The 12,940-nt window shown below is 41.7% G+C and overlaps 1 protein-coding gene across 5 annotated transcripts in view; it reads left to right on the top strand.

The window, feature by feature from the left end:
• The window catches only part of LRRK1 (leucine rich repeat kinase 1), a 109,721-nt gene that overhangs the window by 25,599 nt on the left and 71,182 nt on the right, over nt 1-12,940 (top strand). For all 5 annotated transcript variants that reach the window (XM_073304295.1, XM_073304299.1, XM_073304297.1 and 2 more), the window contains 4 exons: nt 5,789-5,952; nt 7,734-7,905; nt 10,481-10,660; nt 11,287-11,435. In XM_073304295.1, the coding sequence (XP_073160396.1) occupies nt 5,789-5,952; nt 7,734-7,905; nt 10,481-10,660; nt 11,287-11,435 (665 nt within the window). The remainder of the gene's footprint in view (nt 1-5,788; nt 5,953-7,733; nt 7,906-10,480; nt 10,661-11,286; nt 11,436-12,940) is intronic.

The following is a 12,940-nucleotide window of genomic DNA, read 5'->3' on the forward strand; positions in this document are numbered from 1 at the left end:
GGGTTGTTGGGGTTTTTTGTTCAATAAATTGGGAGCCGCAAATACGCAGGCAGGGGATTTGTGAAACCTGTTCTCAGACTCTCTAGAAAGTAGAGCTCCAGGTACCTCGTCTGGCTACTGGCACCTTTGGGGTGAATCAAGGAGTAAAGTACTACTTCGAATTAGTGCATCATGGTGGCAGAACCTGGCCTATAATGATTGTGAAGTACTCTCTAAAGGAGACTGATCCAAAGCCCACCCAAGCCAATGGGAGTCTTTCCACTGACTGCAGTGGGCTTTATTTAGGGTCCTAGAAGTGCAAAATAATTGTTAGTATTATTAATTTAAAACTTTTCATAGAAACAGGAAATAAATGGGAGCGTGGGTCTGTTACAGAAGGTGCAGGAGGCATGCTAGTATTAGCATGGCCTGGAGTTTGTTTCAGAGTTTCACAAATACCTGCTAAAATGTCTGGATTATTATTGTAAAATTTCAGAATCTGTGCTGGGTTTGGTGATTTATTTATTTTTAGTCTGAACTATTTTGCCCATTTTAAACAAGGCCAGTACCCACCACTTTTCCTTTTTTCATTTGCTCTGTGACAATGTTCAAGAGTCAAAATGGCAAAAGATTAATCTGATAAACCTCAGCACTAGCCATCTGGTGCTGCTGAGGAATTAATGTCTGAGGTCACCCTGGAGCCGCTATCTCCCCACCCACCCATCCATCCCCATCCCCATCCCCCGAATCCTCTCTTAAGAACCAGAGGGTTGAATTTCACTGTAATAGGACATGGAGATGAAAATTACCATCAAGGCTAAAATGCGGTAGTCACTTCAGACAAAGAGCCATCTCTCCAGCCAAGAGGCGTTACATCTAGTGGCCGCAGTAAGGACTGTCTGGAAGCTATTTCTGCTGATGCAGAGTTCAGATGGTTAAGAGTTCAAGGAATTAATAGCTTAATGGACCATCACTGAATAGGTTGATACCTTATGGGAGATGGTCTTAAAATAATTATCTTCGATTTGCTCCAGTCCTTGGAATCGTCTTCCTAAAGTATGACAAGGTTAGTAGCAGTTTTAAAGCAAGGGTGATTGGGGTTTTGTTTTGTTTTAAATCCTTTATTGAAACAGAAAAACTCCCCGCTCCCATTTTATCTTCTCTCAAACATCTCATTTGTGTCCTGTCTGTTTTATGGTAAATGAAATATCCTGATATGAAAGTATTTATGTCTATTGAGTCCAAAGATCTTTTGCCTAATCTGTTATAGGGAGTTGTGGCCTTTTAAAACTTTATATTGTGACTTCTCAAAGACAGGTACTACTCATATATTCTGGTGAGTAGATAATTTGGAATGTAAAGAGACCCATACGATACTGCACAATCTGCCCCTTTACTGTGCTATCGTTCACTGACATATTGATAGTTTGCTGTGGAGTTTACCTGCAGTCACTTTTTTTAATTGAAAGAACACTGTCAGTTTAGAAATGGTATATTTTAAACAAACAGATTCCTTATCCAGGTTACTAACAAGGCCTTAGAGTTAATAAAACTGCACGTAATTATAAAATCCCCATATATTTTCCATTGTTAATGACATTTGTTTACTTTTTATTGCATTTTGCTTAGCTTGGAGAATGCTGTCAATTTCACTTCCAGGTTGTTAGTGCCATAACATTTAGGTTGCAAACAGAGCAGGGTCATGTTTGTTTGTAAACAACAGTTTCCTTGCATACTTTTTAAAAAGAAAATCTGAGATATTTCTACTGCTCTTAGCTTTAAAAAGCCTGATATTGCATAATCTGCATTTGAGTTGATGGTGACCCCTTAAATAATATTGAAATCAAAAGTGTGAAACATCTCCTAAATTAGTTCTTTTAATATGAAGTCTAAAGTGGGTTCAACTGTGAAAGAAAGAAGCACTGTTAAAAGTCAGTGAATGCCTACAACTTTTCCCTTTTAAAACAATGCTTGGTTCGCTTACTGTCCTCATTGGAACAAACAGAGTCTGGGGCTTCAGAAGTCTCAAATAGGGCAGATACCAGAGGTGGGGGTATGAATAGGCAAGAGAAAGCCCATGGGCCTTATTTTGTTTGATTCTGATGGCCTCTTACAATATTATCAGAACTTCTTGGGTATATTTATAGTAGTGTAATTCACTAGTCCCTATATGTTATCTTATATTCATTTAGACCCCTATTCAGCAAAGGACTTAAGCACATGCTTAATGTTAAATCCCTGCTACTGAAGTACATGCTTAGAGCTAAACTATGGGCTGGGTCCGGGCTGGAATACTCAGCACCTTGCATGGTGGAACCCTTAAGGGCATTTTCAGAGTAATTTGTCTTCAGCAGATGGCCACACGTACATTCTTTCAGTAATTTTACACATGTGAGTTGGCCCATTCAGTGAGACCCCTCACAGGTGTTGAAGTTATTCACATGTGTAACAGTTTGCAGGATTAAAGCCTTAGGAAAAACTTAATTTACCCTTGATTTCAATGGGGACTTCTGCTTAAAAATGGATGATACAATATGGCAAAATTAACATATTTTAGCAAAGAATTTTCCCAGAAACATAAATGCAGGTATTAAAGGTAGTTCAGTCATAAATCTTCTAAAAATAAAATCGTCTTTGATCAAAGAAAGGTAATTATTCTTTTCTTTTAATACTTAATATAAATTAAGCAAATAAACACACTTCTTACCCATTATTTCCTATCTCTTAAATAATGTTATTAATATTTTTGCAATTGCTTTAAGAAAACCAGTGCAAAACTTATGACAAAAGTAGAAGCGTGGTTTCTCAAGCTGCCATTAGTAAATCAGGTAATTACTGTGACCCAGTCACACCCATTGCTATGCAACAGATGACATTTTTTCTTTTGAGACCCCAAGAATGAATGAACTGGGTTCCACTCTCACTTAAATTTGTGGAACCTCATTAACTTCAATCTGGTCACATGGAGGTAAATGACTTTGAGGGAAGAATTTTTCTTGCCCTGTGACTCCTCAGTTTTGCTCTCTTTCTGATTGGAAGTTGGTTGAGTTGCAAGCTTTTTCTGTTGCTAATGATCAAATGATAGCTCGGGGTCTCAGGCTTTTGAGGAGTGAGATCAGTTTCCCTTAAGCAGAGTGTTATCTTAGAAAGACATTGTGATGACAGTTACAAAACTAAGTTAAGTAATATGCAATATCAACTTTTTGCCCTTGTTATGACGTTTAAACGTAAATACAGTCATTTCAAAGACTAGAAGTTAGCTAGGTTCAGTGAAGCATTCTTCTTAGCATATGCGCAATATGCCTCAGGTGGTACGTGACCAGCAGTCATCACTTAATTTGGTCTGCTGGTTGGATCTTTAGCTTCCCTGGCCCGGGCCAGGTACCGATGGGGGGTGCGACATGAACGCTGATTCACGTCTCCCAGTGAAGCAGTTATGAGCCCTATCTTTCCCACATGATATGAGTGTTCAAATGGAGCATTAATGGGTTAGTTCTTGGTTATACTTTAGCAGGTGCTGAGCTCACTGGGGTAGAGACCCATTTTCCTTTAAACTTCCCTAGCTAGTGAAGTACCATCTTATCACCATTTGAGCTAGTGTCTTATAATGAATTACCTGTGTTGATCACCTTCCACAGCCATTAAAAACCTGCAAAGAAATGAATGCATTCAAATAGACAATTTAAAAAGTAACTTACTGTATAAAAGCACAGAAAAATATAGTTATTCTGATAGGTCAGCTATGGCTGTACAGTGATTTTTAAAAGATCGGGGCAGGAGATTAGTAACTGTTAAATGTTCTTCTATATATTCAGCAAAATCCCTACGAATTGGGGGTGAAAATTGTCCCTGTTGCGTGAATTCAGAGCTGCTGCCCATTCCACTTTCATTTAATATCATGTTCATTTGGTTTGAATTCTTGCTGTTTGCCCTTCACACATTTTGCAGCTCCTGAGAAGGATTACTGTTGCCTGCATATCTTAATAGCATGAATCTCTGGAGCCGTCTCAGATGTCTCAGTGAGTTGAGCTTGATTTAAATAATTAATGAGCAATGTTAGTCAGAATGTATTGGTAATTCAAACTGCGTTATCCAAGGGTATGTACTGACAACTATAGATTGATTCAAATGTATTCCTTATTCCAGCCTGCAGTACACTAAAATTCACAAAGATCTCCTTGTTACTTCATGCAATAAACCCAGGCACACAACTAGTGTGACCAGATAGCAAGCGTGAAAAATCGGTATGGGGTGGGAGTAATTGCTTATATAAGACAAAGCACAGAATATTGGGACTGTCCCTATAAAAGCAGGACATCTAGTTACTCTGTGCACAACTGATCTGCTGGTGGCTTTGAAGGGTTCTTTGAGACAGATTTTAAAGGAATTATAATGATGGTTTAGTAGGAAAAACTTCTTTAACTACTAACAGATCTCTCTTCACTGGGGAGAAAGCACCCCCATTTTCTTTCCATATAATTATGTCTCATTCTTTCAGGTTTTTCATAATTTCATTTTTAATGGAGTCAGCTTTTGCTGTTGGTGGTTGGTGGTGGTGTTGTAACATTTACAGGCCTCAACCAAAGTCAGGGCCCCATTATGGTAGGCAGTGTGCAAATACATGGTCCAAGACAGTCCCTGGCCCAAAGGGCATGCGCCCTGAATAGACAAAACAGACAAAGGATGAGGAAGGAAACCGAGGCACAGAGAAGTGAAATGACTTGCCCAAGGTCACACACCAGGTGAATTACTGAGCCAGGAACAGAATCCAGACTTGCTGACATTGCTGGCCAGTGCCCTTCCTGCTAGGCCCTGATGCCTCTTGGGCACTTTTTAGTCATGATTGTTTTAGATATAAGCTTATTTGGGATTTGGTTTTTTATGAGCTGAAAAAGCAGCCTTGCAAACTCGTTGCCCCATAATGCACTCCCCGTCAACACTAGCTTTATGGCTGCCTCTTAATGAAGGCCTCTGTCTGCCGGTCCTGACAGCTCATGCACCTTTAAAGGGAAGAGTTAATCTCTTTGCTCCCCAACTGGGGGCGTGGTGCATATACACCCCATCACACATCCTCAGACAAAATGGATCTAATCTTTCTAGGATGGTTTTGTAGCTAAAACACAGGATTTAGGGCTCTGGTTTCTATTCCTGGCTCATCCAAGGTGGACCTGTGTGACCTTGGGCATCTTGCTTAATCTCTCTGTGCCTCATTTTTCCCATCCAGAAAACGGAAGATGATAATTTTTCCTCCCCTCATATGGGTGTTGTGAGGCTTAATTAATTAATGTGTATAAAGAGCGTGCGAGTCCCTCTGATGCGAGGTGCCACAAAATGACAATGGCTTGTTATTTAGTGTGACTGTACTGATGGTGGAAGAAGACTTTCGTATAAGAAGTAGGCCTAAATAATAATTCAGAGCTGTCTTGCTACCTGTAGGGACCACTCAGTTCCTCAGAACTACTCCAGGTGGCAACCTTGCCTAAGTACTTGCTCAGCCCATGTTGTTCTGCTAACAGACTCTAACAGAATCCAAAGTGTGTCTGCTTTTATGCACCTCCCTTTGGAAAGTCCCTCTAGCAGAGATTAAGGAAGTCATTGCCCTTTTCAGTTTCATGTCCCCATTGGAAAGTTGTCTCAGCACCGGTTTTTAGGATGTTCTTTGGTGGTTGTTGTTGTTTTTTACTGTATGCACAAAATAATCCACAGCAAATGGATTGCCATTTGTTCTTCTCTGTGTGCTTTGACATTGCAATAGCGCACGAGTAATAAGCAAATGCTTCTTCCTTTCTTTTCTTTCCTTTTAACCCAGGTACTGTGGACATGGGTGGCAAACAGTCCACAGTTGGCGATGTCTCCATAGGCCACTCCCCTGTGATAAGAAGCATTCAGGACGCTTACAAAAGTGGAGACACCAGTAAGGCCCAAGAGCTGATTAAACTCTCATGTGAGGAGAACATATTACAAGTGGAAAAGGTAGAGTATGTGTTATCTGTCATTGGGTCTCATTGGAAAAGAAACCTACCAACTCTGGGCTTGGATCTGCAGTTGTTTCTCATGCAAAAGGCCCATTCACTTTTATCTTACAATATTACCCAGAAACCCGCAAAAGCTTGGAGCCTTATTGTGCTGGGCACCACACAAGCACAAAGTAAGAGGCAGACCTGCCTTAAACTTTCTAAATAAACAAGAGAGCCAATGGTGTGGAGAGAAAACAGGCACAGGTAGGTGAATTGGCCTATCCAAGGTCACATAGCAGGTCAGTGGAGAGTGGGTAAAATCCTGGTTCCAGTAAAATCAGTGACAAAACTCCCATTGACTTTGATGGGGTCAGGATTTCACCCCAAATTTCCCAACTCCCAGTCCTCTGCCCTGGCCACTGGACCTTACTGCAGTTTTGCCTGGGTGAGGACTGAGTAAGCCCTGCAACATTTAGCTCTTCACTTCTCGACGCTATTTCAAGATGATCTGCTTGGTTGCAGGGAAGGGAAAAGATAACTCTTGCACCCTCATTTCAGAAACTGTCAATTAACCATTCGTTCTTCACTGAGTGTTTAAAGTGAATGGTTTTACTCAGAAAAATGACTTTGTAAAAATGGTTTGGGGAGGAAGGGGGGGGCGGTTTCCATGTTGTTTCATGATTCTAGAAAAAGAGGCCACTCATGGCAAAATACATTCTAGATTATGGGGTAAATGGTTTAGTAATCTGTATTCGCCCAAGAGGGGCTTGTGCTTTGAGTTTTGTTTTTGTTCCATTTCTGTTTGGATGTCATTGGAGATGATAAAGGGGCTGTTTCAGCCACTTGGACAAAGCTATTGGCTTCTTTCATGCCAAGAGTAGTGTGACTTTTACCTCGCCTACCCTACTTATGGCTGCTGGTTCTTTTAGCTTTGACAGGAGAAGCTCATGCGTTTAGATCCAGAGGTCCCAGCTTCAGTTCCCAGCAATGACCTCTCCAGGGGCATTGCATAACGCCAGCAACTGAGCGGGCACTAGTCATGGTGCAGTTTGGAACGATTGTGCAAATCTGCTTGGCAGGAGCTGATCACTCTAGATATTCTGGGAGGTGGGGTTCCTTCAGGTCAAGGTTGAGGTTTCATATGAGGTAATTCAAAGGAAATGTACAATGTGTCTGGCTGCCCTGAGCCTTTTCCAGAGTCTACATCACAGACCTTGATTATCTTTGGAAGATACTGCGTTGTTTTAATATAGAATGAAAACTTGCATTCTGTGGTTACACAAAAAATGTAAAATCTTATCTACTCAGTGTAGTAGACTGTTCCAATACAGAAAACAGATGGAGTCAGTGAGATAATTTAGAAGGGCATTTACAGAAAAGAGATTTTTGTCAGCTGAGAGATTGGTTTGCCCAAAAGCCATAGTGTGTGTAATACAGTAATATAAAGTACTGAGTATTACAATCGGCAATGAAAGGCGGTCTGTATTCAGGCCCAGATTTGGGAGGTCTGTATTCAGGCCCAGCTTTTACTATATGCTTCCTCTGTGACCCTGCTCTCTTAATCTCTTTCTGTCTGAATTTCCCATCTGTAAAATGGAGATAATAATTCCCAGGGGTATTGTGATGATAAATTCATTAGTGTTTGTGAATAGAGTTCATATACCACAGTGATGGGGGACATTTAAGTACGTAGCTAGAAGGCCTCCGTCATCACTGTCTACCTACTTCATAGTCCTCAGAAAAAGATGCCGGAGGGAGAGATTGCCTTGCCTTATTCTGCTGTGTTTTCTCCACTAGTGCCAGCTTTTGAGTGTTGCATCAGCGTATGGAGATCTGCATGCAGTGCGGTATTTACTCAAGGAAGCGTTGGTGGGGTTACCGACGGAACCCAATGATGATAATCCGGCTGTGGTGGCAGCATATTTTGGACATGAGGACATTGTGAAGGAATTATTGGATTCTTTGCTCGGTAAGTTGTTCGTCTGACTGACTGTCGGTGACCAGCTTGTTCTCTACCTTCCCCACCTACTTTTGCCTCAGCCTCATGGGATTGCACAGTTGTGTTGCAGATTCAGACCAGCACTGCTTTTCTTTTGCCTCCTCCAGAAAGGGGAAACGGGTGGCAGGATCTGATATCCCTTGTGCCTTGAGACAACTTCCCTTCTGGGAAGAAATATTCCATGTTTGCTGACAAGAAGCCGTTTTTGGCAATCAATTCCTATCAGTCATCACAGCTGGGTGACATCCCAGCCCCTGCAGAGAACAGAAAGTATTTTCAGAAAGCACAATCCCACTTAAAAAAGCGTTCTGGCACTCTGCAGTGATACAGTTCAGATGAGCCAGAGCCAGAGCCTGTTGAGTGAGCACTGATTCGAGCTCATAGGCAGCCCTACATTTTCTTCTCTTTTGCTGTTGGCCTTTTCAGCTTGTCTTTTCGGGAGGGTTGTTTGTTATTTTGAACATGTTATTTATTTCAACGATGTGCAGTTACTGCTGATGGAAAAGGCTAAAGCTCCAAACCCTAGCGTAAAAGCAGATGCAGGGGTCTGGTGCAGCCCTACAAGGTTGGATACTCTAGGCATCAGGGCAGTCCGTTTTAAACTCCTGGTCCTTCATTCATGAGGGCTAATGGGTTTTTTGCCGTTGACTTCAGTGGAAGCAGGATGAACCCGTTCAAAGACAGGTAGATGAGCTTTTAATTTTTAAAAACACATTTAGAAAATGAAATAGCAATAGAAAAGTTTCCATCTCTATTAAAAACAGTTTGGGGGTTGAGTTTAAACATCCCCCTGCCAGGTTTGCAATGCAGACATTGCATTATTGTGCTGGGTCGCTGGAACAGAAAATCACACTGACCAGACCATTTTTATGACCCAAGCTGAGCAGGGGAAAGAGGAGGAAGCGAGCCACATTAAACAGTGAAAATTAAATTTGATTTTAAAAAATCTGTTCAGTCTCAGTCATCAACGATGGTTTTAGTAAGACAGGAAATTTCAATCAGTTTGAAGCTGACCAAGTCCCTGTAGATTCTGAAGCTAACTAATAAGAAGATTGCAACGATTTCTTTTACACTTTCTGGGTTTTTTTCTGAGTTACAAGCAGCATAACCTTCAGTAGATTTTTATGCAGGACTCCCCACTGATTACCATGAGAATATCATGCTTGGATCAGTACTAGGGCATGATGATAATAAATGACCTATATATCCCGTGCCAGAAGTCATGCTCTGGCAGATTTTCTGCAATGACTCTCCTTGGGAAGGGATGGCCCAGTTAAGGTGTTTGAGTCCGTAGCTCACTGTCGAACTGGCGCCTGGCTTTCAGGAGATTTGGTGGTGTTATGGAGTTGCTAAGGGTGAAGAGGGTGAGGTAATTTCAACTGAGAAATTATGAAGAAGTTGCATGTAAATTCAAGCATATACAGTAGACCTTGCAGGGCTCCAGCTCGCACCTGCTGTGAATGTTTTATGCAGGATGTTACTTGGTAACATAAATGGAAACTGACAGTTTGTGCGTATTAAATGTAAGTCTGGGAAGGTTTATGAGGAACACCTGCGGTGTACGCTGAGAGACCACGTCAGGAAGCCATTTAATCATGTAAGGCAAAAGGCAGGCACATCCCTGTGCAAAGCCTAAGGAAATGGGCTATCTTGGGGGTTGGAAACCAACCCTCATCCACTCTGAAGCCTCTGGACTCAGTCATCCTGCTGGGATTTATAGGCCCTCGATTCACCTAATTGCAGCCTGCTAACCGGCTGCCAACCCTCTTCTGCACTGGCCTGTGAAGAGCTAGTACAGAACTGAGCACTGCCATGGGTCTGGCGTCTCCCTGAGTACCTGCTCTGCAGCCATGCATCCCCATGGCGAGTCTGATGCTGTTCTGGGCCCCCAGCGCTGCTGGGCAAATGTCGTGAGAACTGCTGAGGGAACGGGGATTGTTTAGTCTGCGGAAGAGAAGAATGAGGGGGGATTTGATAGCTGCTTTCAACTACCTGAAAGGGAGTTCCAAAGAGGATGGATCTGGACTGTTCTCAGTGGTAGCTGATGACAGAACAAGGAGTAATGGTCTCAAGTTGCACTGGGGGAGGTTTAGGTTGGATATTAGGAAAAACTTTTTCACTAGGAGGGTGGTGAAACACTGGAATGCGTTACCTAGGGAGGTGGTGGAATCTCCTCCCTTAGATATTTTTAAGGTCAGGCTTGACCAAGCCCTGGCTGGGATGATTTAGTTGGGGATTGGTCCTGCTTTGAGCAGGGGGTTGGACTAGATACCTCCTGAGGTCCCTTCCAACCCTGATATTCTATGCTTCTGTGCCTCTTGTCTTGATGGGAAATGAAGAACAGAATGGACAGCACTTAGCATCCACCTCAGTTGAGAGTGCATCTAGTCAGGTTAGGATTCCTCTAAAGGATGCGGTAACAGCATAGTCGACGGTCTGGCCATTTGGGGGCCCCTTCCTGTACGTCCTGCCTTTTAAGTTGTTAATGATCAACTATTTCGCATCAAAAGCAGCAAATAAAGCCCATGTCTTATCGTTCTGATAGGTCCCAGTAATTTCCAGCAACTCCTGAACTGGATGCTGGCCATCTCCTGCCAGCAGGGACACTTGGCGATAGTTAAATTCTTAATCCTCACCTACAATGCTGACCCCGGGAGCTGCGCAGTAAGGAAGAATGAATTTCCAATTCTTAAGAGATTACCACTGTATGCTGCTATAAAGGCAGGTATGTAATTGCACATTCTGCAGCTGTGTCCCTTTTTTGATGATAATGTCTTCTAAAGAATGGGACAAATTCTCTCCCTCTCACACTGATGTCAATGTGGATTGACTTATCTGGAGTTATTATGGATTGACACCATTGTCAATTTGGCCCTGAGCCTTTTGTCAAATTTAAGGCAGAGCCCTGCAAAATGGAGTAAACTCAAACCATGGGAGACTCAGAACTTCCTCCAGTGGTAATTCTTATAATAAATTCTCTGTTTCAATTGTCTAGTTAGAATTTCTTTTTCTTTTTTTTTTTAAACAAAGCAAGAACCTCATAAACAAACATATATCAATCAGATACACTCTTTGAAACCTAGATCGGATCTGGAATGAACATCATGTATATTACAACACTGCTGCACATACAGCTTTACAAGATGCTAAAAATGAAGCAGCAGCCAAACTTGGTTCAATGTTTTGAAGGTTTGACTGTAGCAAGGAGCATAGCTAGAGGAAACAGGCTTATTTAGTGCAGTTCCTTTTTTGCACACCCAAGCTGTTTTTTTTAAAGGGTTAGTTCCATAGCTCCTTGTGGCTTCGTCCTTTTGAAAACAAGAGTACACATAGTCTGTCTTTTCTTTCAAGGGAATGAAGATATAGCTGTGTTTTTACTTCAGAACGGGGCTTGTTTTTGTTCTTACATCCTGATGGACAGTCCTGATTCTAGCAAGCACCTTTTGAGGAAATATTTCATAGAAACAATCTTACTACCTGGTAGCGCTCCAGCAAAAACAGTAAGTAGCCATTTATGTGTCTTCTGAGAAGGTGTTATAAGAAAGCATCATACTAATAATTGATGCTTATCTTTGCATATTGTGCAATGAGTATTTTTTCTTCTCATCTAAGAGGTGGTTTGCTATCAGATACAGAGCAACTTGACACTATGTCTGCTACAGAGTAGCTTACAAGTCAATGATGAAGTATAAGCCATAAATAATTGGGTCCATTAAACGATATCCTTTTGCAAGCCACAATATATATATAGTCATTTCCACTTGGTCATTTTAATGTTATGCATGAACTATGATGGTGTTTGGGAAAGGAAAGGTTGGTTTTGTAGTACAGGCACTGGGCTGGGACTCAAGAAACCTGCATTCAATTCCTTGCTGTGTCACAGACTGCCCGTGTGACCATGAGCAAGTCACTTAATTTCTGTGTGCCTCAGTGCCCCATCCATCAAATATGGCCAATAGAGCTTCTTTTCTCTCACCCTTTGTCTCTCTTGTCTATATAGATTGTAACAACATCAGGGCAGCCTCTTACTGTGTCCATGTACAGTGCCTAGCACAGTAGGGCCCAGGTGTCAGTCAAGGCTGCCAGGTGTCACTGCTGTAATAAAATGGTTCATATTTACTTTTCCACGCTCAGGTCCTTTATATGCCTTTTTTGGTAGGATGTATATGGGGTGCAGTCATTTTGTTCCTCTGTGAATAAGAAGCTAATAAGTTTTAGGTTGATTGGGGTCGGGGCGGGGGGCATTCATGACTTAGCCAGTGACGTATAGCACGACCTCGGGCAGATCACTTAACAGCCTTGTGCCTCAGTTTCCCCACCTGTGATAATTGCTTTGAGATCCTCAGATGAAAGATGCTGTGTTAATGCAAAGTATTATTATATTTCATTGTTTTATCATACTTGTTTGACTACACTATCCTCTTCATTATTTCAACTTCAGTTATCCACAGTTCCCTCTTATCCAAAATTGGGTTATGTCCCACAACACCTGCTTTCGGAGCTACATAGATAGGTATGTAGATGATCAATAGAACATTTTCTCAGTACTCCAGCACCTTAATGATCTCAAATCACTTCCCTTCTCCCTTGATATTTAGATAACTGAGGCTAAAAATAAATATCTAACCCTGAGCCTTTAATAGTCATGTTCTTCATCAGGTCATAGAAAATCGGGTGAGGGAGATGACATTGGCAAAAAGCTCTGCTTATACAAATCCCATTGCAGGGTCAGTGCCGCTGTTTTCCCAGAACTTAGCACAATGGAGCCTCAATTCTGGCTTTATAGATAATAAATACTAATAAATAAAGGGGCTCTAGTGTTATACACTTCTCCATGTGATTGCCAGAGCTCCCTCTGACTACTCAAGATAAAGCTGTACAAGACAGGAACTTCAATCCACACATGTCAATTCTGTTTTACCCAGTTGCCCTTTGATTTACCGACTCTCTTAATTTAATTAGGAACGCTAAATTCTGCCTTACTCACGCCGTGTCTACACTTAAG

The sequence above is a fragment of the Lepidochelys kempii genome, chromosome 10, assembly GCF_965140265.1.
Source record: "Lepidochelys kempii isolate rLepKem1 chromosome 10, rLepKem1.hap2, whole genome shotgun sequence".
Lineage (NCBI taxonomy): Eukaryota > Metazoa > Chordata > Testudines > Cheloniidae > Lepidochelys > Lepidochelys kempii.